Genomic DNA, 25,908 nt, shown 5'->3' on the forward strand with positions numbered 1-25,908 from the left:
GATTTCAGACGGATAATTCCAAATTGACTCAACCATTTTACTCGAAAACTGATATGAAAGTTGAACGTTTTTTTTTTGCTTCCAACCTTTTACTCTTTGTCCATTTATGCCTATTCTGTTTTGAGCTTTATTGATTTGATAAGAGTCCTGTGGCCACCAATCCACAGTAGGGACAGTCACCATTTTGCAACCTTGTGTTGAGATGATTAAAGTCAAAATGGTCAAAAGCTAAAATTCTGTGAGTTACAGTAATTTGGGATTGAACCCGCAACCCTTGTGTCAACAGATGTTCTGGGTATAGCCTGACACATGTTGAGCTGTATAGAAAATTAAATAAACATTGAAAAACACTTTAAAATGAAGGACAATGCTTGTAATAACAAACTCTGTTTTAACTCTCCAGGTGAGTTTGGGGAAGTCTACAAAGGTCGACTCAAACTGCCCGGGAAACGAGAAATCCACGTCGCCATCAAAACTCTAAAGGCGGGCTATTCTGAAAAGCAGAGGCGGGACTTCCTGTCAGAGGCGTCAATCATGGGCCAGTTCGACCACCCCAACATCATTCGTCTGGAGGGCGTGGTCACCAAGAGCCGGCCCGTCATGATCGTCACAGAATTCATGGAGAACGGAGCTCTTGACTCCTTCCTTAGGGTAAGTGCAAGATCCCACATATACCCGTCTGTTTTCTCTAACAATCTCACTCCTTTTTTTTTTCTCCGGCGTAGAAAAACATAGTGCTTAATCAATGTTCAGCCCATTTTTTCCCAATCTCTTGGATTGGTTTTCCTCTAGCTTTGATCTGGTGCCACAATAAAGGGCTCTTTGAAGTCGGCTTAGAAATCCACCACATCCGAGTAGCGACGCCATCGATCCACTGTTTGTTTTCGTGCGTTCGGTTCAAAGGCATCCCTTCAGTTGTGCAACATGGCGGCTATGTACTGAAGTTAAGGCAAATGTTTCGAAGGAGCTGTTCAGGTCCCCTGCTGTGTGTTTTAAGCATGTTTCAGACACAACTACGGGTGAGGAGAGTGAAAAACAGATGGGAGCATGAGAGGAAGGTGAAGCTAACTAACAAATTAAAATCAATGTGTCAAAGAGGGAATGAGTCTTTCATCATCACGTAAATGCACAAGATCTTCGTTTTCCTGAATGATTAAAGCTTCTGTTTTTGTATGAGCAGATGATTTTATAAATTTGCCTTTGCAAGATAAAAGTTAACCACGTCTCAAAGGCTTACAGCTGTTTGATATAACACTAATTGCAAGGACAGTTTTTTCAGAACAAAAAGAAATTCAGCTTGTGGGCCAGCGCTACTTGAGAATGGACCTCCGTCTTGGGGAAAAACAGTGGTGTCAAAACTGTTTTCTGAGCTTGGATGTGGTTTCTTGATGCACACCCAAGTTTGATAAACCCTACGATTCATGCTGACTCCAGTACGGTTTGCAATGTATATGAAAGCCATTTCACCTGAGCTGTGAATGTGAAGCGTCGGAAACGGCTGTAGACTGGCATAATTTTACTACATTTTACTAAGTAACATCCAGAAACAAATGATACAATATCAAAAGAGACCTGCAAGGGAAAGCAGTAAAATCCAGATGTGTTTGGGATCGAGCTATCCAAGTGTAAAAACAAACAGCTTTAGTCTGAAGACTGACCTTACAGAGAAAACAATACCCTGCCCTGAGAGTCCATCATGCAACGATTGTCATCTGGTATGACAAAAGCAGCCGTATCAGACCATCCCTGCAGCAACACAAATTTACATTGAATATCTTCTCATGCAGAGAAAACCGAGAGGTAGAGATGGTCAAGCAAAGAGTCTGTTATTGAAAATCTACTGCGGTTGTGTAGAGAGGGCTGTCCAATTAATCATAATTGATTCTTATCAAAATAATCAAGGTAAAATAATTATTGTTCCTCATTCAGTTTCCCACGGGTTGAACAAACTTTTCAATTTTATTTATTGTTGTGTTTTTTTGTTTTGTTGTGTTTTTACATATTTATTTAAATGTTTGCATTGAAAAAACAGTGGATTCTACTGAAAAAAATAGATACAAGTATAAATGCATACGTTTACTTTAAATATAAATATTATAAAAAAAATTCTAATAAGTTTAATATTTAAATGTATGTATTTATATACTTGTATTTTTCCGATTTTTTTCAGTTGAATCCACTGTTTTTATTAATTAATAAATGAATTAATTTTGTTTATCATACAAATAATTTAATTTAATTATATTTAGTGTATGTATTAAGACTTTATTGTATCTATTTTTTCCACGTGTTGTTCATTAGAAACCACTGTTGTATGCAATGTATGCATTAGTTCTTTATCTTATTTTTTGGTCGAATACACTATTAATTATTTATTAAATTATTTCCTTATTGTATGAATCAAATGTATTATATTATTGAATATCAGTCTTTGTTTTTATTCAGTTATCAATGTTATTTCAAGTTCAATGCATAATCATGTCTAGTAATTGAGATCTCAAGATGGCCAAAATTATCATGATATCATGACAGCCATAGCAGTGGTAGAACCGTGTTGCACAGCTAGACATGAGGGGCCACATAGCACCTCATGTCATTAACATCCTTTATTGATCTTAAAACAACATTATAATCAGTCAAAGGCCAAACTTTATGTATAACCATAATCTGGTGAACATCTTGTGATGTTTGTGCTTTTGTGTCTTTGTTGTAGCAAAATGATGGGCAGTTCACAGTGATCCAGCTGGTGGGGATGTTGAGGGGTATCGCAGCTGGAATGAAGTACCTGTCAGAGATGAACTACGTCCACCGAGACCTCGCCGCCCGCAACATCCTGGTCAACAGCAACCTGGTGTGCAAAGTCTCCGATTTCGGCCTGTCCCGCTATCTGCAAGAGGACACCTCCGATCCCACCTACACCAGCTCGCTGGTAAGACTTTGTTCAGGCATGTCAAGCGATTTCATTTGAACTGAATGGGAAATCGGTGCCATGTTTGGCACAGTAACTGGAGATAATTGAAAAAGGCAAGAGCTGTCTCATTTCCTGTGACCCGGCACTCATTTTCTCATGCATCGGCCTCATTTTCTCATCAATTCCCTAAAATCCCTTCCAAAAAACACTGCATTGTCTTTCTGACAGGATGTCAGCTTTTTCCTGGAAAAAAATTCTAGACATGTTTGATCAGCGCCAAGTGACGAGACTTCCAATGGCCTGCCTCCCAAATGGAGCTCTCAGTGCTCCCAAATTCTCTATTATGTATCATTAATAGGCATCCAGGGCATCATTAGCCCTACTGTGCTGCCGTTCTTTAATATTAATATGAAATACTATTTTCTCCTGACACTTAGACATTCCGTTCTGAGCTTTTGATATTTTCGAACTTGTGGATTTGCCATATTCGTATTAAGGGGGGGTTCATATAATTCTTTGTCTTCGTGATATCTGACCCTGCTATGATTAATGTATTCAGGCCGCTTTCAAAGCCCAAGTGCACTGACAAGGCACACTGTTAACGGTGTCAACCGTTTCCAAGCGTAACTCCACCGCACAACAGCCCTGGGTCACATCCTTTCACCGAACGTGTTTAGATTCACTTCAGACGTCTCGGCGAAATGTCCCGTGCATTGTAAGCAAACAATTTCGCCTCTTTTACACTCCAGTGGTTCCTCGGTGGCGGATAGCAAAGACGTCGGCGAGTGGAGATGTGAGGAGGATGATAAGGAGGAGAAGGAACAGACAGGGAATGTTTAGCTAACGTTACATCTCTTAAAATGTGTGAAAGCTCATTAGGTCCAGCTGCCAATCATGAAACAGGATATCCTGCGGTGACTGCTGATTGACAGGAACATGCGGCGAAGGTGTGAACAGAGGTGTGATACAGATATGATTCCTGTCTTCCTTACCGATGGGGGTACAATTTAACTACCCCAGGGTATTGCTTTTTTTACTTGTTTACTAGCCATATTTAGGTTATGATTTTGCAACGACACAATCCATGGTGCATTTTTTTGACATAATTGAAGCAAAACAATTATTGCCAAATGAAGTATGGTATGAATGGTCAGGTCACATGGTGAATGTTATCGTATAAAGTGCATTTTTAAGCATAGAGCTATACGGTGTATATTCAAAATATCAAGGTACGTTCCTTTTAGCTTTTCAAAACTGTTTTGTGGAGTAAAAATACTAGGGAGAAACATGAAGCAAATTGTTTAACTTATTAATGACAAAGATTGTTTTAGTGTATTGATTTTTATTGACATAACCATGGTTTAACTATAGTAACCAGTAGTTCCGATTATTAGTTCTGAATAGTAACTGAATCGATTTTAAATTTTGTGTTTTTTTGGTTTTAGCTATAGTAAAAACATGTGTATCTGGTTTGACCTGTAGTAAAATCATTCTTAATTTTCCAAAGGGGTGTTTTCATACAATACCATGTACAGATTGAGATCAAATGAGTTTTTGCTCACCGGTTACTAAAGTTGGCTGGGGTTTTTCGTGTGAACATGCAAAATGGTGGCTGGACAAACTTTATGCCTGATTCACATGTCAAGTCTTTTCGGCAAAACCGCTCGGAAATAGGGGCGCGCTCTTTTTTTTTACTGAAGTACATCGCCACGTCACATCCTTTGACGTTGGCCGGATGAGGATTTTTGCTGTTCTCCTTACTTTTGTATTAAAACCTCAAAGGAGAATATATGAATCTTCTATTTAGTTCTATTGATTTTATATTATTTTGAAGTATTTGTGAAAAGCATTTGGTCTGTGCACCGGGTTGCCTTGGATCTGACATCTGACCTCTCATATGTTAGAGTTTGTGTGAAGGGTGATAGATACTACAGATGTCGCACACGTTGTGTAATTCATCCTCGCCTGGTGCCCTCTCCTCCATTCTCTTCCCCCTTCCCACCTATGTTGAGCTGCATTCAGGGCCATTTCTCCAGAGGATGAGAAAGATGATTGATTTAACACATCATCAACCTGCCTGTTTAATAATTCTTGAGTAGGCGAAGGACTACACATAAATCAAACAAATATAAAAGATTTGCTAAGCACCTCAGATGTTGTTTTGGAATCAATATATAATGTTTTTAATATCATTGAGCAGTCTATCACTGACCTACAGTCCACGGCAATCCTCTTTTTTCAGTTTTAAGTCATTTTCCAGTTTCTCACTCCATGAGTGTCACTTTTTAAGATGCTGTGTCAAAAAAAAGCAGGTCAATAAAAAACGCTTTTCAACATTCTGTTTTATTCCATCTCTCTCTACCTGTATTGTCTAGCCACCTGCTCTCTGTAATATTTGGTGAGGCATTGTCTGTAGAATGTGTTTTATTCATTAATTTATTACCAATTTTTTTTTAAATGACAGGCCTAATTCATTTGCATAGATAAGTGTTCATTTGTGCAATGATTATTCTCAATGCCATGATGTGCCTTTGATGTCATATCATACTTGACACACAGGATCCGTCTCTCCTCTCTCTTATAATTTTTTGCGTGTAGTGATGCGTCATGCGAACTGTCAGGTAATCTTTGGCTACGCTTTGAAAGTTGATAAATAGAGTCAAAGCTGAAATGGTTTAAACTTAAAGGAACACTCCACTTTTTTGGGAAATATCCTCATTTTCCATCTCCCCAAAGGTAATAAGTTAAGTTTTACCGTTTTGCAATGTATTCTGCCGATCTCCGGGTCTGGCAATAGCACTTTTAACATAGCTTAGCATAGATCTATTAGACCAGTAGCATCACGTTCAAATATGACAAAAGAGTTTCGATATTTTTCCTATTTAAAACTAGACTCTTCTATAGTTATATCGTGTACTAAGACAGGAAGAAAAAGAAAAGTTGCGAATTTCAATGCCGATTTGATTAGGAATACTCCCATTCAGGGGTATTTGTAACAATGTTCACAGTAGGGAAGGAAGGAGGCGGGAACCGGCAAACACACAAACAAACTTTAATCAACAATAAACAAACAATAATACGGAAGTAAAAGGCCGGTTTATACCCCCTTATACTAAATGTGTAAATGGAGCTATTTAAATAGAAACAGCCCTATTGTCACAGCAATATTATGTTAAGACATTACATTAGCACTATTATGTATACTGGTTGAAGACCCCTGATCCATGCTAAGCTATGCTAAAAGTCCTATCGCCAGACCCGAAGATCGGCAGAATACATTCCAAAACGGTAAAACTCAATTTATTAACTCTTGGGGAGTTGGAAAATGGGAATATTTCCAAGAAAGAAGAGTGTTCCTTTAAATGGCTGTATCTTGATTCTATGATCCATAGAGTTCAATGCACTGAGGAAAACTGACGTGAGAAATGAGGAAACAACTTTAGGGTTTCAGTGCCTTTGATGGCGGCATAGAATTTATTCAAAGATTTGCGGAAGACATGATGCTTAATCCCCTGTGATTCACGCACAATCCACACATGCATCCACACATCCATCCATCCGTACTGTTCTGTCAGTCTTTTTGACTGTCTGTCGGTTTAACTGTCACCCTGTCGATTCTCTCAACATTTCATCATTCTCTGTATTCATCCAATATCTCTTTATTTTCCATCTGGACACCAGCTTGAGTCAAAAAGACAGTTGTCTAAACGTTTCCCATCATGCACTATGGTTGACTCGGCGGTAGAGTCGGAATGCCATTTAGAAACAAACAGACTGGCATGAAATGCACATTTTTATAGGTTGCTGTAGAGGTTCTGCTTGTTTTTTTTAGGATCTCAAGATAAAGATGGTGGTTAGGTCATGTCAGCGCAATGTAAATACAGATGTTTGTTATTCTTTTCTTTTTGCCAGCGATTTTAGAACTATCTGCCTTCCCCTATTCAAGTAGATAGGACTGTGGACTGACTAAATAACTGCCCAGAGGGCGTTGCAAACATGGCCACCGAGTGGCAGGACTTCCGTAAACAGACTTTGAGTATAGTCAAAATCCATTCGGTGCTCTCCAAAGACACTTTCTTACCCCAAACAGGAGGATGTCTGGTCCTGAAGGAGATGACAGAGAAAGGGGAGGTGAAACTGAATGGAAAAAAATAAAGAAATGTCCTTTACTCTCTCAGCAGGAGCACAGAAACATAGCTCACTCCGCTCGCATGACAAGTGCCGCAGCTGCGCTACAGACAGAAAGTAAAACTTTTTACAATGAGGTGGAATCTGAATTTGAGAGACTCCCGGCCCTCTCTGTCTTCCTTTCTTCCACTTCATTTATCTGAAGTTAGGGATTGTGACATTCTTTCAGTTTTTCTGTTTGTTCACCATTGAAATTATATACTAATTTCTTATGATTCTATCTTGAGATGTTAAAGTCCTGTAGCATCTTTGGTGTCAGCTTCAATTAAAATTGTGATGTTACATTCTTTTAATAAGTTTTATCTTTGTGATTTTTGGGACTCTATTTTGAGAAGACGGCAATGTCTTCCACAGATTATAAACCTAAATCATACAAATGTAAATCGGCTCTCCCTGTTAAACATTTACACAGTAAATTTTCCTCAAAAGTCCCTGACTGTAGCTGTAATGCGTCAAAGGAGAACAGGCACTCCTTTCTGGGACTGGTTTCTCCCAGTTTTTTCGGGATTTATTCATCATTGGAGTTTTGGGTCCTTGCCACTGTTGCTGTGTTGGCTTGCTCACCGGCAGACTGCTGATATTACATTATCTGCTGCAAATTCCATTTACACTGCTTTAAGGATGGTTTTCTCGGTTTGTACTCTGTGTTCTTCTGTGTTTTCTAACGCTGCTTTGAAACAAAAAAAGGCTATTGCCCAGTTTCACAGACAAGGTTTAAGGATAATCCCAGATCAAAATGAATGTTTTAGCAGTCTTAACTGAAAAGAACTCGCCTTTTATACAACTTAAAGTATATCAACCCCATTGTTTTGTATCAAGATGCACACAAGTAATCTTTTACTAGTGCATTTTTATAAAAGTAGTTTAAATATTCAAATTTCTCTAAGGGTTCAGCCTTAAACTAAATCCTGTCTCTGAAACCGGGCCTATATAAATTAATTTGACAGATTTTAAGCACTGGATGTCATGAAACACTAAGGGTGGTATGGACATGGAGACAGAGGACCCAAGTGCAGACAGGGGGTTAAGGGGTTTTTAACAGAGTTTAATAAAACACAAAACAAAATCCCACGAGGGGGTAAAATAACAGGTGAGTAACACAAGAACAACAGAGTAGACAAGAACAGTAACAGGAACAAAGACTAACTAAACTAAAAGGACTAGACTAGTAACACATCACAACAAAATAAACTAGACTCACTGACATGAAAGGAACTCACCCACATGACATAAACAATGAACCAGCACAAGACAAGAGACAAGAGGTCAATATAAAGGGAACCAAGTCAAACGGGAACAGGTGCAGGGGATAAACTAATTAACACTAACTAGGAACCAGGAGGGCAGGAACAATGGCAAGGCCGGAGAGAGAGAATGGCAACCAATAGGTGCCAAAATAGTCTCTCTCCAACATAAAACATGGGATCCTGTCTGATTCTGGAACCATGACACTGGATGGCCAGAAGTTTGTAGACATCCCAGAGACGGCGCCAGACCACGACTAACAGGAGGGCAAGTGGCTCCCAGTGGGGGGGCACACAATCAGCATCATTAATACAAAAAAGTAAAAAGTACCACATCTGTGCAAGGGCACACTCATGCAGGATGCTATTTTCAGTCCAAGTGAACAAGAATAACACAAATTAAACAATATTACCAAAAACAGTCACAACAAATTGACAACTACAACCTATGCTGTGATGAAATGCTCATTCGCACCTCGCTAAAGGAAAATGAAACACACGTACCTTTAAAAAAGCTGAAGGTTTAGCGTGCAAACATTAAACCTCCTTAAAACTGTGTCCTTCCATTCGGTTGTAAATTTTCCTTTTCCAAAGCTGAACCAACTTAGCCTTCCGTTTGTGAATGCTTTGAGCGTCTGTAACTTTGCTAATGGCAGCGGCTTCCCCCACACGTATAGAAACATAAATACCCTGCGTAATGACGCATCATCACATCAACCGCACTAGGTTTTTATTTTTACAAAGTAAACACATAGGCTACTATTTCCATTTCCACTTGTTTCCAATTCTTAATTAAGAAATTAAAACTTTGAATAATTTTTATAAGTATGTATTACATGAATTTAAAACTGTGTCATGAGGGGGGCACAACCAGGGGCGTCGCAACCGTGGGGGATGTAGGTGTTTTAACACCCACACTTTATATTTAGTTTTTAGACTAATGCTAATTGCAAATTGGGATATTGTACAGAAATAGCTAAATTTGGTTATTTATGTGGCATGCAATGTATAAAGTAACTGTGATGAAGAAGGCAGGGAATTGACGAGGAGGAGGGACAAATTGTCCTTGTTAAGCAGTGTATTTATGAGTTTATTGATTTTGATATTTTGAACATTGTTTTTTTTGATTAGTTGAATACTTTTGTGGATACTTACCTATTATGTTTGATTGTACCTGTTGAAGAACTATGAACGAAAAGTTTATATTATTTTAATGTTTAAAAACAGAAAATTGTTACATTATTTATACCAACAGAGAAAAAGCTTTGTGTGGGCGTTATATCTCCCCTTTTCAAGGTGCAAGTAAGCAAACTTTAGCGGTCACAGTCCTGTCAGACCAATGTCACTATCAAGCTTTCCACTGTCTTTCCCCCCTGGGATTACTAAAGTATTTCTGATTCATTAGCAAGTCTACTGTTGTGTATTTTCACAACAGAGTTTTGACTTATCTTATGTGTTCCGAATGTGTTTTTATACTTTACTAGTATCCCACATTTAAATGGGAAGCTTTTTATATCTTGTATGTTATACCTTTTGTACCGTTCTGTCATTACATTCAACGTTTTCATTGTTAACAAAAAAAAAACATCCATCCCCCGCACTTTTGAAAAGCTTGCTACGCCCCTGGGCACAACAACTCCGTAGGGGGGCATTGGCCTGCGAGGGCCCCGCCTTGGCACCGCCCCTGAGACACCCACATGTATAAAAAGGCACCTGAGTACAACTAATATTATTGCATCTGGTATTCAATGACACTATAATTTGTAATTGAAAAGAGAATGCAAGATAGCTATATCTCACCATCAGAGTTAAAGTGGAATGCACATACCGGTACACTCTTTTAACTGGCTGATTTACATCCTGAGAAGAGCAAGAGAGGAGAAATGCACCTGTCTGTGTGTCTGATAAATATCCAATGTCACTGGAAACTTTGAAAGTGGAAACCTTCGTTTATCATACTCGCGTATACATTTGTCAGTCTTCTATACTGCGCCGCTGAGTAAAACGTGTACTCGTTGTACCCTTCTTTATCATCCTTGATCTCAAAACGGATCTTGTTTACGAGTCCTAATAGTACGAAACAGGATTTAGATTGAAAGTCTGTCTCAAGGTCAGTGTGAACTCATTTATTGTGAATTAAGGTTAATTTATGGTTTGCCAAGCGGGATGTTTATTGATCGGCGGATTTTACATTTCCCAAAGACGGTGTAATAAAACACATCAGGATTTTGTGGGGTTGCTTTATTGTTGCTAAGGGGTTAGTCTTTGCGTAGTGTGATGCGGTTGCTAGGTTGTTCTGGTTTGTGTTGGATGGTTAGGGTGGCTGCTAGGTGATGTGAGGTCAAAAAAAAAGAAAAGCACTTTAATCCCCCCAAATGATCCAAATGAAGGTTTTGGATGAGTGATGTGCCAAAGTTTAAAACCCAGACAATAGTAACTGCAATGCTCGCCTTAGGATCCACCATGAACTTTACTGTAGTATGCAGTTTTTCATGTTTTTATAGGTGAATTTTAAACAGTGAATTCAATCAGTTTCTTGGGTTTATATGGCCTTGACTCTTCTCTGTCTTGTAAAATGTTAACAGCTTGCAGATTTGCTTGAGTTACGGCTGATATCTCATATAGAAATGAGCTCCGCTTTACCGCACATGTGCAGTCCGTCCACGACGGTCATGATTTAAACATGATATCTGACCTGTGACCTTTGACCCTCAGCTCGCAGGGTGACAGCACTGTTGATTCGAGGATTCCGTCGGAAACCTCATTCAGTATTCTCCCAGCACAGAAATCTGCGACGTACAAGTGTTCTTTCATTTAAGCACAAAGAACTCTCGAAGGAAAAGAGAGCGAGTGAATCATGGGAAGAGAGAATACTTAACCCGGTTTTGAAAGACAAGGTCGTAATCTAATATTAAAAATCCTGAATGGGAAATTGAGAGAATCGGATGATAAAGGATTAGGTGAGCACGGTTTAATTTGCGCGTATCCCGCCGGGCGTCTGGGTGGTGACGGGGAGGACCGGGACCTGGAAGAGGGCGGTGAAAGGTTGACGCTGGGCGGTTAGGCAGCTGCTATCTGAACCACCTCCCCTGACACTCAGAATTGCCGCTTGACGTCATTGCACCACAAATTGGATTGGAATTTCAAATTAATGCAAGCGAAGGATATATAGGCAAATTAGATCTGTATGGACCTCAGAGAAATCGAATGCCAAGGGTTATAATTTTAAAGCATTTAGATGGGTGATCTATGATTCGTCAGTTTTGTAGCTTTATTGGTCTGTTGACAACAGCCGAAAATAGCTGTGGGCGGTATGATTAAAATCATATATCACTGTAGGAGTAGATTTATATCGTTGTGATTACTGTGGGTTGGTTTTGATGAAAATTCACATCTGACACCTGCTTTGTTAAATTTCATACATCTGTACCCTTATTAAGACGTGATTTTATTGTGTATTATTATATCTCAAGTTGTCCCTAGAGATTTAATAAAGCAACCTCTAAGAAAGAAAGATTTACTCTAGATTTATCTATAGAACCGTAAACAATTTGAGTGTCACACTTTATATAGACCACTTCACAAATTTAAACAAATTTAAACACTGAACCAGCCACACTTCCAGTTTGATTTTTATTTATTCATATTTCAATCTTACTTATATTTACATTTGAAAGATATTCTGTTCAAACGTTTGCGTAGTGTTAAAAACTGAAACAGGAAGTTCTTCTGGACCAGCGTTGCTTAGGTCTTTTGAAGTGGTCTATACTCTCATAGTCCAAAGTATGAGATGTCTGTGTGTGTGATGTCTTGATCGTGTCTTGTCAGTCTTTAGTCTTGACTTCGTCCCTCATCCACTTTATTGTGTTTATTGTGTACAAAATATGACGGATTACAATTACACATCAGGGGAATGTGATATTTCCAATATTGCACCTTTGTGAGAGTTTTATCACAGTTTGTATCGAGAATGTCACATTCTCTCTGTTCTCTCTTTCTAAATTCTTTTTGTCTGTTTCTAAGTGTTCTTGCTCTTATTTCTAGAGATCTAAAAAATGCTGGTGCAGATGCATTTCCCATACAGATTGTTTGTGTTTGGGACATTAAACAGGAGTGGTACAGCTCCTTTTTGTGAAGTGTCTTTTGTGAAATTTCACATGTGTGAAGTTCCTGTGAATCTGTGACATGTAGAGCGCTGTTTTACCTTTTGTAGGTATGCAGGTTCCATTTCTTCACTTCATATTTATTAGAATCTGTGCTGTGAAAGTGAATCTGTAGCATCAGGAGAAGGTGCTTTTTTATTTTTATTTGAATTTTCTACACTTGTAGTTTAACTTGTTTTTTTCCTGAGCTCCATTTGTAAAGTCAAGGTTTCTTACATCAAACACAGTTCTAATTTAATTTCCTAAAAAAACTAAAAGCAATTCCTTATTGTAATGTTCAAGATCATTTATGTATTCATTTACTCTGTTCTATCAAAAGTTTACAATCTAGTTTATTAAAGAATCAATTCACATTTGAAATGAAAATTCTGCCATCATTTATTCACCGTTGTCTTTTTAAACCTGTGTGATTTTCTTTCTTCTGCAAAAACACAAAAGAAGATATTTTGAAAACCGTTGGTCCCTATTGACTTGCATTTTTTTTTGTGTCCATTCACTAGAAGTGAATGGGGACCAACAGTTTTCTGTTACCAACATTTTTCAAGATATCTTCTTTTGTGGTCTGCAGAAGAAATAAAGTCATTCAGGTTTAAAATGACTAGAGGGCTTGTAAATAATGACAGAATTTTCAATTTGATGGTGAACTATCCCTTTAATACAGGTCAAATTATTGAATCCTTACAGTAAAAAGCTTGGGAATTTAAATGGACAGTTCAACAAAAATGAAAATAACTCACATTCTTATCATTTTAAACCTGTAAGACTTTTTTCATCTGCAGAACACAAAAGAAAATATTTTAAAGAATGTTCCTAACCAAACACTGGTGGTACCCATTGACCCATTGACCCATTGAGGTCAATGGTTACCGCCATTGTTCAGGTACCAGCATTTTTCAAAATATCATTCTGCGGACGAAAGTTAGTCATACATCTTTGAAATGACAAGAAAGTGAGTAAATGATGACAGAATTTGTATTATCGGTTGAACTAACATTGGAAAACAGTGGATCGACCTTTGTGATTTGAAATGAAACGCTTTGACAAACATCTCTTCTCCATTTCTCTTAAGAATGACAGAATAACAGAATGTCAAACTTCAGAAAGGATATCAAAGCATTAATGTAGATACAGGATTGATATAGCTTTGTAAAAGTTGTCCATATAAATTGTCCCCCTTGCATGAGCCACAGTCCAAACCTCACAACATTTATTTCGCTCTACATGCACAAGAATGCTAAACCATACATCCAGGATGATAAGACCCTCATCAGTGCTCTGGTCCTGTCCTGTGCATTTTGTCGGCAGTATTTCCTGTCATTTTCATTCCATCTGACTGATGTCAAAGAAATGACTGAAATAATTGACATGATTGGATTGAAACATAAAGCATGTGGTTTCTCAAATCAGATCCGTGTGTTTTATCTGTGTGTGTGGGAGTGTGTGTGTGTGTGAAGGGAATTTTAAAACAAGCTGCTGTCAATTTTGATCAGTGTGGCACACACAAATCCAGCCTCAGGTAGACCAATTACAGGAAGACAAGCTTCACGGACGAGACTAGACCCTCCTCTCTCTCTCTCTCTCTCTCTCTCTCTCTCACTTACACTCACACACTATTCTGATTTTGTTTTTGTGTACTGAGAGTCAAAAAGCTTGGAGAGCTTGGGATCGAAGGATTTTATTGTTTTCTCTGTGGTGCTTTGTAAAGCAAGAATAATTTAATTCCGTTGTGCCGAATTTTAGTAATGCAAATGCGATTCATTTTTTGCAAATATTTATAGTTTGCGGTGGATGTAGAACTCAGCGATGCTGACGTTCAAAGTCCCTCGTTGCGCATTTGTTTTGTTCAAACTAAATCTTTCCCTGTTGTCCATGTGAAAGTGATACGCTTTGATATTGGACGGTTTAGTGTGCATAAACAGCTTGTAGATGCATTGGGGACACAAAGCGAGCACATACACATAACAGCACACATTGCTCTCCGTAAATTTGACCTCTTCTGTGTTTTTCCTCAGGGTGGAAAGATCCCTGTCAGATGGACCTCACCGGAAGCAATCGCATACAGGAAGTTCACCTCTGCTAGTGACGTGTGGAGTTATGGTATCGTCATGTGGGAGGTGATGTCCTTCGGCGAAAGGCCCTATTGGGACATGAGCAACCAAGATGTGAGTTTCACTTTAACTGGAACAGACTGATTGAAAATGTCAACATGCGTAAACGGATCGTTCACCCAAAGATAACAATTCTGTCATTTCTGTCACCCTCATGTCATTCAAAACACTCTGTTGAACACAAAAGAAGACATTTTGAGAAGTCTCACAGTGGTCAGAGTTTTTCTGAATATCTTTTGTGTTCTGCAGAAGAAAGTAAGTCTTTCAGGTTTATATTTAAAAAATATAAATATATATATAAATCAGAGGAATAAATGTTATATAAAGGTTATAAATTGATTTGCATTTCAGTCAGTGAAATTAGTATTTGATTCCCGAGCAAAGCATAACTTTGTACTTGGTGGAGAAACCCTTTTTGGCAAGCACAGAGGTAAGACATTTCTGATAGTTGGTCACCAGGTTTGAACATTTGTCAGGATACATTTTAGTCCACTCATCTGTAAATCTTTAATGTTTCTTGACTGTCGCTCAGCAAATTGGAGTCAGCATTTCTCTCCCTCCAAAAACAGGAGGCAATTTTGGTCTCACAGCACTTTCTCCAAACCTTTTCTAAATCATTTTGATGTTCACTGTCAAACTTCAGACGAGCCAGACGGGCCTTCTTGGGCAGGAGGACCTTGCGGGTGCTTCAGGATTTCAATGTATTATTGCAAAGCGTGTTACCAATGGTTTGCTTGCTAACTGTGGGTCCCAACCGTCTTTAAATCATTAACAAGCTTCTTCCGTGTAGTTCTGGGCTAATCTTTAGCCTTTCTCATGATCATCTTTACCCCATTGTGGAAATCTTGCAGAGATATCCAGACCAAGGGCATTTGGTCGTTTTTTTTTTATTTCCAAATAATCGCACAAACACTTGTCTCCTTCTCACCAAGCTTCTGTCTGTAGCCTATTCAAGGTTTGTGCAGGTCTACAATCTTGTCCCTCACATCCTTTGAAACCTATTTGGTCTTGACCATGGTGGAGGAGAGGTTGAAATGGAAGATACAGATTCTGTAGATACAGATATCTTTTATATACATAACAAACTGACTTAGTTCAAGTTCAAGTGTGCTTTATTGTCAATTCTTCCACATGTACAGTACATACATACAGAGAATCGAAATTGCGTTACTCTCAGACCCTTGGTGCATACAAATAACATTAAACACTGACAGTAGACGTTGAAATAAAGATAAATACGATTTAACGAGTACTTTCTTAAAGTGACGGGACTAATCTGTGGTCCATATAGACACATAACCAATCTGTGGAGCCAGAATTCTTGCTAGTTGGTGGGGGATCAAATACCTTTCTCAATGACTGAAATGCAAATGATTTATAACTTTTATATATTTTTCCCTAAATGTTTGGGTGATATTCAGTTTCTATCAATTAAAATAAACCTACCATAAAAAGTATAGACCCTTCATTTCTTTGTAAACAGGCAAATTTACAAAGTCAGCAGGGATTAAATAATTATTTCATTCACTTTATATGTATGTATGTGTGTGTGTGTGTGTGTGTGTGTGTGTGTCCTTTGGTGTTACAGCAAAAACTTAAAAAAAAACTAACAATAAAGATAAATCTCTTTTATGCTATTTTAATTAATATAATATAAATAATACAAAGTAATATATTATTAATAATTTGTTTTCAAACATTTTGATATGTTACACCATAGGACACATGTACAGTATATTTGTCAACCACCCACATGCACAAACAATAATTCATTTTTTTTCATATAAGAATATAGTTTTACAATGTTAATTAACTGATGTTGTAATATGTTCCTTATGATGCAGCATGAAATATTAATTTCATATAAAACCCATTGAAGAAAGCTGAGTAGACTGGTACATTGATTAGAATGAGAGCAGTTTGTTCTTGGTCCAGTGCAGACAGAATGTTAGAAGGTTTTCCGTCTTTTCATTTTTTTTAGCTTCTGACAAACATTTTCTGCTGAGATTTTAAATATATCTGACCCGTTCTAGCATCTCTTGAGGATTTTCAGAAAATCCTGCCAATGCGGACATAAATTCCCTAAATCTTTTAGCATACATTTAACACATTGGAGAGACTAAATGCTCTAACTGAACCCTGAGGATTGTAATGACGGATAAACTAAAAAAGAACCTTAAACACAATGTTCATTCAAAGAATGACAGATAAAATAGAGAAATTCATGTTCCTGCTGCACACTTCATAGTGTCTATAGCTATTCACACAACAATATCGCAGCTACCACAGTGCATGAAACTCCAAAACAGCTTTAATGAGCTTCCAAAAGTCAACAAGTTGTGGATGAGTTGAAAAAGAGTTCATTCAACCTGTAACACACTGTATTAGCCGATCATCTATAGCCTGAGGTAGATTTTTGCACTAATTAAATCCCATTTGAACGTATAAAAAAAACATATCAGTGAACAGCAGAGCATTTGCGATGAGGAACACACACAGTGCTCAGTGGGTGATCATGGTCTCATTATGGTCCCGTGGAAAGCCCTCAGTCATTGTGGAAAGAACAGAGCGTATATTGATCTTCAAATATTTAGATTCATGTTTGAGCGTCAAGAACAAGAGCTCTGTATTGGTATGCAGAGGACAGACTCGAGTCTGTGTGTTTGTCGAGAGACAGACAGAGAGAAAAAGTCTTCAGCGTCTCAAAGATTAATGCTTGTTTATGGGTTGTTTGTGTATGTTGGGCTGTCTATAGACACACATATTTGTTGCTTTTCATGTGTGCTAAAACAACACAGTATATCAGTATTTTTGTGATGTTGTGAACAGGTTTTTGTATTATTTTCTCTTGGATCTCCCACAATGCATCTCTTCAGAATCAGGAAGATGTTTCTGTTGCCATCATCTCAGGGGTGGTTTGTTATTTATTCATTTTTGTGTGATTTTTTTATTTATTTTTATGTTAAGGTGATCAATGCTATAGAGCAGGACTACAGACTGCCGCCCCCTATGGACTGCCCGACTGCTCTCCACCAGCTGATGCTCGACTGTTGGCAGAAAGATCGGAACGCTCGGCCGCGCTTCACAGACATCGTGAACACGCTCGACAAACTCATCCGCAACCCAACCAACCTTAAAGCAGTCGCTAGTATACCCACAATGTAAGCCGAAAAACAACAAACGCATATTTGTAGCCCATCAAGATGACATACCTGGAAGCAGTTTGGTCATGTGTTCATCTAGCTCGATTGGTCGAGCATTGTTTGACAGCTCAAAGGTCCTGGGTTTGAACCCCAGGAAACACACATACTGATTTAAAAATGACTTTTAAAAGCATCTTCCAAATGTGCAGGTAAATGTATGATTCTGATGTTACCGTGTTTCTTTCTCTCTTCCCCTCTCTCCAGTCCATCCCAGCCTTTGTTGGACAGATCCATTCCCGACTTTACCACCTTCAGTTCTTTAGAGGACTGGCTGAGCGCCGTTAAGATGTCTCAGTATAGAGATAACTTCCTTAACTCGGGCTTCACGTCACTTCAGCTCGTCACCCAGATGACTTCAGAGTGAGTCTAAAGCATGTTTTAAGTTCAAGGGCAAAACTTTATTGGATCAACATGGGATCTTATTAATGTTAGCGTAGATCTACGCAGTAGAAAAAATAGTTCAGGTGGTCAGGGTGATTTACCGTCTGGCTTTTGGAATATGGTTAACCACCTAGCTTGCTCCTACGTAGAGGGTCCACATTTTAAGTCGACCTCAACTCAACCGATTTATCAAACTAGAAACTGTGTTAACCAAACCCAATCAGAAGCACGTTTTTTATAGATAGCCTTTGTAATACAATGTCTGTTTGAAACATCAAACCGCAGGTTGCTTCATCTCGAAGGTTAAGGTAAACATGACATCAAACTGACAAGTTTTGCTAAATCGTACATGACTGCAAATTGCAACCAATTCCACCGCTACCTTTTGGAAGCACAACGGTGGCTGCACAGAACTAAGATGTCGTTACATTTTCGTTCCTTTGCCAAAGGAGTCGCACTCTGTAGAGCATCTTGTCCATTTAGGGCTGCTGTAGAAACAATTCCATGTAAGGGGACCTGTGGTGTATGTAGATACAATTACTTCATTCTAAGGTCATAAAAACATAACGACCTCTGAAGTGAAGTTTTATTGAATTTCTGTCAATACATCCTCCTAAAAACTACACACAGCACCTTAATGCGGATTAACTAGAACAAACCAGTGCTTATTAGCTGATGACTGTGATGATGAGCTGTAAGTCGCTTTGGATAAAAGCGTCTTCTAAATGACTAAATGTTATTCAGCAGGTCTGTCATATTATCATTAAATTGAGAAATCTAATAATTGGTTGAATTAGTTGAGTTTGTTTGTTGCCTTTTCTGTTTATCAGGTATGGTTAGCTAAATTAAAGCTCTGTCTGGGTTACAGATGGTCAGACACATTGATCAGAGAACGCAGGGCAGTCAAATGTGTCCGCAAACAGAGCAAACATTTTTAATATTGATTTTTAATCTATACCGGGTGTTTCGCCTGGAGGTTTACGGATGTGTTTAGACTAGATTTTGACTATTGTACAAACTGGTGGATATGTGCTTGTTTATGTTGAAACACGGCTCCTGTTGTTTTGTTCGTGAAGAGAAACGTAGTGAGGTGTACGACGTCTCTGGCGCTGTGATTAACGCTGTTGTCGTTCACAGAGAGGGGCTGCGCTTAATTAGCAACATAAGTATGAACCCGAGCGTAAACAGGAAGTTAAATACAAGTGGCTTTCATGTGCTAATGCTGTTTGCGTTCACATACACAAACCAGTGGGGGCTCTGTTTCTTTCTTCTCTTTAACTTTGTCTGTCTGTCTCACGGTTAGTCTGTTATTAGTGCAAGTTGTTATTTTTCTTAAAAGACTCTGCTAAGATATCAGCAGAGCGTTTATTAAGAGTTATTTTGTTTCTGTAATTTAAAGCAGGCACAAAGGTCACCTAAAATCACCTGCTTTAACAGATGTGTACGAGTACGTTTTGACCTAATTGCAAAATAAAATACTTTCAAAAAATACAGCAAGATAAAGATAATCAAACAAAAAAATGATATTGGTAAGATGGATGTGAAGTGTAAATTTTGATTTTTCTTCTTCACAGGGACCTGCTGAGGATAGGTGTGACTCTGGCCGGCCATCAGAAGAAAATCCTCAACAGCATTCAGTCCATACATCTGCAGATGGCACAGTGCCAGACGGACACTGCGCTGGCATGACTACAGGGGGCGCCGGACGACGGGCCGGGCAGCCTGCGGGAGATTTACCAGCGGGTGAGCCCAATCCCATCGGAGCGCGGCAGAATAGAGACGATCATCCTGATCTGAGAATGTTTCAGAAGAAACATCGCAATTCCATATCCAACAGACCGGACCAAACCGGGACTCGTCGGGATTCAGAGGACGTCTGTTAACATGTTGGCTAAGACCAGGAAACAGGAAGTCCCCTTCACTGTCTGTTTAACTCCTCTGACTAGATTTAGAGGGAAATCCCAAGAAGCCGACGATTTTGGTCTCCGTCTCGTCACTGTAGTTTTGGTCTCGGACACACAATCTACTTTTTCGTTATTGTCAACTGTTCAAATACCAACTATTCAAGTTATGTTCTCTGGTTCCAGACGTGTTTGTTCTATCACTTCTGCTTCCCACTATCTCGGAATGGCTGACATTGCCAAAGGACATCCTGTATGCCTGCTTCCCACCCCCCGGCCATACGAGCGTAAATGATGTATATCTTTAAACAAATGCATATATCTTCAGAGTAAACCTTCATATTGAAGGTGAAGTGGAACGGACTTGTATGTATATACCCACTTCTTTCACTTGCATTTTTGGCAATGTTGCTTACCGAACGGACCAGAACTGCCCGCGAGGCGTCTCGCGATTCTGGAAGGCGTCGGGCGTGATGCTACGAGTGTGATCTGGGATGAACTCTGACTCTTTGTCTATGTTGTGTAAATATCAGTTAGTTGTATATAAAATAGCGACAAAAGAAATACCTTAGGTGAAAAAAGCTACGCATTCAGGCCACTAAACGAAGCAGTGTTTATTGTAGGTGTTCCCATGCTCCCGAGCACTTACGTGTACAGCTTTTCTTTCTTCAACCTCTTCTAGTTGTTCTTGTTAGTTTTGTGTCAGAGTGTTTGAATGCGTCGACTAGCGTTGGGTAGGCCACCCGAACTAGCTAGTTCACTTAAATGTAGTTCCACTGTTAATAAGCTGTACTAATGTTGGTCTAACAGGGTCTTTAAAACCGCTAATCTGTTTTCCAAACACGTGTTTACATAAGCGAACCGAAAGGTCACGGACAGGTAATAGACAGACGCGGAGCTAGCTACGTGCGCGGGAAACCACCGATCAGACCGAGTTGCTCTCTCAGCTTCAGATATTTCTTGACATTGTTAAATGCGGTATGTGTTCTCCGTTCCATCAGCTCTCCAATTATTTGCGTGCATGTCTGGATTGAACATCTGTGTGACCCTTTAGGAACAGATGTCTAACACCACCCCATTGAGCACATTATACTTATCCAGTGAATGAAACGCTCTCTTCGCACACATGGATCGTTCCCACATTTGGGACCTTTCTCCGTTCATATTTTTGGTTGCCATGGAGAAAAAATATTTTTTGTTAACTGCTTTACCTTTCATTAATCTGTTGAAGTTTATGTATGTGGCTTGCATTGTAGACCTGCCAACTGTCCCCATGAGAAAAACTGCTTAGTTAACATAAATTATGTATAGATGAAAACCTAAAACTACATAAAGGTGTGTGAGAACTAGGTTTAGGGTGATTAAAGTATTTTTATCTCCGCATAATACATTAGAAAACAGTGGCCAATGAGCATGCATGCGGTGTGTGTGTGATGAATTAGCCGCTATGTTGTCTGTAAGTTAATGAGTCTCATGGTTTATGGTTATTGTCTAAGAGCAACATACACACATAATCCATCATGCAGATGTACCCGAGGTGTTACACCTAATTGGCCACAATGAATTTCACCATGGCAACCAAAGAGCGTATTGGTTCTTTGTTAAAGATGACACCATTTCTGCAGCTTCTGTCAATAGCTCTTACCTTTGGACAAGCACACACAAACATAACATGCACGCACACACACACTTACATTAATTGTTCTGCAACTTGTGTTCCTTTTCTAAAATTAACCATGGTTTTACTACAGTTTAAACAAAAAAATAACTTGGTTACTGTAGTTAAAGGGATTGTTCACCCAAAAACTACAATTTGCTGTTTATTTACTCACGCTCAGGCCATCCGAGATGGAGGTGATATTCTTTCTTGAGTAGAACCATAAAGAAGATTGTTTGGTAAATCCGCAGCCCTCTTTGCTTCATATAATGGGAGTCTATGGGGTCCACCTGTCCAAGAGTTCCTAAAGCACATTATTCCAAAAAATGGACTCAACACTCCCTTTCTGCAGGTGGTGCTAAAGGCACCAGATAATGGCATGCCATCCGACACCAAATACTTTAATAAAATCGCGTTTGGCACACTATGACTAATATTATTAAAAATGACATTTAGTTATATGAAAATATAGAACGATTCGTTTCATAAAACGTCAACATGTCCCTTTTGAATTATGTGTTTTAGGAACTCTTAGACAGGTGGACCCCATAGACTCCCATTATATGAAGGAAAGAGGGCTTCGTTTTGTTCTTGTAAATTTGCAGACTTTTTCTGTAATTTGACTGGTTCTTACAGTTTTCCCAAAAAATACGTAAATTAAAATTCTGTAAAATGACAGATTTGTACAGACACATAGAAAATCTGTTAAAAATAACAGTAAAATTCTCTAAATTACAGTTTTTTTACTGAATGGTTAACACAAAATCACAGTTGCTATCGTAAAATCATGGTTTTGCCAATAGTAATCAATACAGCAAAAAAACATGGTTACTCCAAATTCACCACAAAAACCATGGTTCATTTTTAAAAGACTTGTATTACATAAAAGAAAAGTGCATTTAATTCTCTATATAAAAACGGTGGATAAATTCCAGTTGTGTTCCTCTTTTATATAAATGTTAGCACAACATTAAAATGTCTCTTCGTGTGCCGCTGTGTAAACCACCAGAAGCGGCTCAATTAATGCTCACTAAGTATCTCCGCCCTGTGCCGCTCGTGGCTCGCGTCCAGCTCGTTCGCTGTGGGGGCGTAACCAAACTGTCCGGCGTCCCGCCGTATGGCCTCGCTGAAAAATGGCTGACTCGCTCACATCCCCATGGACAAGCTGGGGAAGGCGGGGCCTACCGGCTACCTGCTGACATACCAAACAGACTGCAGAAAATGGTGAATGAGCTGGGGTGAGTGAGAACAAAAGACCGATACGAGAGGAGGAGACTGTAGCCAGTCCAGGGCATGAAAGGGAGCAAGCTGAAAAATGGAAAATCATCTGTGCACATTATTCCATAAAAAAAGAATGCAAAGGGGATTTGGTTCTTATGACAATTGACATAGTGTTGATCATCATTTAATCTGAATAGCTGCTCTTCACTGTCTGCACATAAAGCACTACTAAAGCATTTCAGATGCAATATGTGGTTTATATTTCCATATGTACATTAACAGATTGTTTGTAAGGAGAATGTGTCCTTTCCACCATGTCTCTCTTCAATTATTTAAGTGTTCTTGCTCTTTATGTTGAAAAACTCCACCAGAACGAAAGCGTTAGCCTGCACCATCGAAATCTAGGTGTTTTTCAGGGGCGTTCAAAAAAAGAAACGGCCAGCGGAAATGATTCCAGTCTAATTTTATCGCTCCTTGCCTGGAGTGTCGACACATTCTGGAATCTTGTGCATAGTTGGCAGAGGATCAACGACGATGCCGTTACCGTGCCAACTGAAGTCTGAGCCGTGTCTGAGCATGCGTTCACGAGCACTGCTCAGACTTCACAAGCACAAACAAAAAACGTGTTCGGAGCAAACAAAAGCATCGTCTGGAACTGCCTGTAGGAACGGGCCTGTGACTTTTTAGCAGTTTCTCTTTACTGCGCTTTAAACGAAACGTTCATGACGAAGTGATGGAGCATTACTTTTGGCAACCGAGTAGGAAAGAGAGAAAGGCAAAAGGTTTGAGAGAGAGGGAGATCGAGAGAGAGTGAACTGTTGATGAAACTAGCATGGCATGGATTCTAGCTCGCACTGTTCTGTAGATACTGAAAGAAGGAAAGGCCCCCACCCCGCCAAGGCTATATAGTTACCACTTGTTTCTTGTGATGAGTATGTCAGAGTTTAAAACTGTAACTTTCTGAAAACTATTGTACTGAAATGCACTCAATAAAGACCTTGGAAAAGTTGAAATAAAGCTGGTGTGGATGAATGTGTGCGTCAGGTCAAAGATGCAGATGAAGCAGCGCTGTCACATATCAAAGATTCATTCATTAATTATGAATTTGTTTTTCGATCGTTTATTATTCTGATTTTATTTATTTAGGGAAATGAGCTTTCCTTAAGTTAGGTTGACCCTCCTTTATTTCTTTGTTAGGCTTAAAGATAGCAAGTGAGACGTTTGTGTTTGTTTTTCCGGCTGTAATAATTTGACTAATGAGGCAGTAAATTCATTGCTGTCCAGCGATACTCTACTTTAGTTCTAATTGTTTCTATGAAAACAACACAGTTTATCAAATAATTAAGGAGTGACAGCAAAGCAAAGAATAGAAAATGTGCTTGTCACACCTTACAACTTACTGACAACAAATATCTTTTCTCAATATTGCTCTTCTTCCAAATAACAACACTGCACATAAATACAAGTGTCACATATCAACATTCTGTACACATGCCATACTTTTTATGACTTTTTGGAAATGACAACTGCATTTTACATTTATATTTAATCGTTTGGAAGATGATTTTATCCAAAGCGACTTACAAGTAGGGTTTAGTGGACAGCTATTATGTATGGTATGGTTCCTTGCTCAAGGGCACTTTAGTCATTTCCTGGGAGCACTGAGAATTGAACCAGCGACCTTCTGGCTACGAATCGAACTCTCTAACCACTAGACCACAACTGACAATTTTTAAGATTCAAGAAAGTGGCAACCAAATTTGTATCAATACTGTGAACCTGAACTTATCAACTAAATAGCCGTTCACCTTATACACATCTTGTTGTGACATCACTCTCATGCAGCGTTCCAGCTCTGCCGTCTTTCCGCTATCCACAGATGATGTTCCAGAGAGATTGTGGTGTTTATTTAATATATTTAAGATCAAACGAATTCAGCTATTAAAAAGTCATGGTAAGTATCCATGTTTCTCGTGTTTAACACCAAGATGCCAGTAATAGATGCTAATATATAAATTTGTGCACTATACTTCAACATAGAAAGCGTTCTTTTACTAATTAGCCACATGCTTTTTAGTTTGAACTATATGGTAAGCAGGTGGCAAACTGCATTTAATAGAGTTCTGTCACAGTATTGTGAAGGGCATTTCCTAAATGTTTGCACGTGACTATTTTTAAGATAATATATAGTATATATTATATATAAAGGGTATCAGCTGAAACAACCTAAACATCATGTGGCTGAAAGTTAAATTCCAGTACACCTCCGCAAAAAAGTTGTTTTCATTTTATTTCATTTTATACAATTAATAAACAATAAATATTCATATAAATTAAATATAAAAATATATATATTATAACCAACTTTTCAGGTTTTTACATCTTGCGTAGTTGTCTATACTGAATGTAAAGTATGTCAGATTGTGGTGGTCTGCTGCGTCCTCGCACTCACAACCAATCCGGGAATGCTGGGAATTGCTTTTGCAAATTGCATTTAGCACAGGTTTTGTGGGCACCATTACGTGATTTGCATAATTCTTTAGTGAATCGGGTGCTAAAACAACGGAGAGTGTGCGTGTGAGTGGGGCGTAATTCATTCGTAGTAAATTCTCCCTGAAGAAATGCAAATGATGCTGATTTGAGACCTGAAGTGATATTTCACTATCCAGCAGTCTGCTTTAGTGAAGCACATCTCTGAGATCCTCTTGAGTATATCTACTATAATCTCCTATAGCGCGACTCTTAGATTTATGATATGATATGATATAATATTTTATTGTCAGATGAGTCTGAAATTTGTCTTGCGTGACATTAACATATTTGTACAAAAATTAACATGTACAAACTATCTGACAAAAAATAACAGTCTCAAACCACCTTACAACACAATAACATCATGTAGCGCTACCTTCACACATTCACAAATACTTC

At 38.7% G+C, this 25,908-nt stretch overlaps 1 protein-coding gene across 1 annotated transcript in view; it reads left to right on the forward strand.

The window, feature by feature from the left end:
* Positions 1 to 23,981, forward strand: part of LOC130417379 (ephrin type-B receptor 1) — a 179,417-nt gene extending 155,436 nt beyond the window's left edge. Inside the window, exons 11-16 of the mRNA XM_056742920.1 lie at positions 404 to 651; positions 2,714 to 2,929; positions 14,519 to 14,668; positions 17,582 to 17,775; positions 18,022 to 18,177; positions 19,773 to 23,981. Of these exons, the coding sequence (XP_056598898.1) occupies positions 404 to 651; positions 2,714 to 2,929; positions 14,519 to 14,668; positions 17,582 to 17,775; positions 18,022 to 18,177; positions 19,773 to 19,887 (1,079 nt within the window). The 3' untranslated portion in view covers positions 19,888 to 23,981. The remainder of the gene's footprint in view (positions 1 to 403; positions 652 to 2,713; positions 2,930 to 14,518; positions 14,669 to 17,581; positions 17,776 to 18,021; positions 18,178 to 19,772) is intronic.
* Positions 23,982 to 25,908: the final 1,927 nt, after the last annotated feature.

Source organism: Triplophysa dalaica, chromosome 3 (genome assembly GCF_015846415.1).
Source record: "Triplophysa dalaica isolate WHDGS20190420 chromosome 3, ASM1584641v1, whole genome shotgun sequence".
NCBI lineage: Eukaryota > Metazoa > Chordata > Actinopteri > Cypriniformes > Nemacheilidae > Triplophysa > Triplophysa dalaica.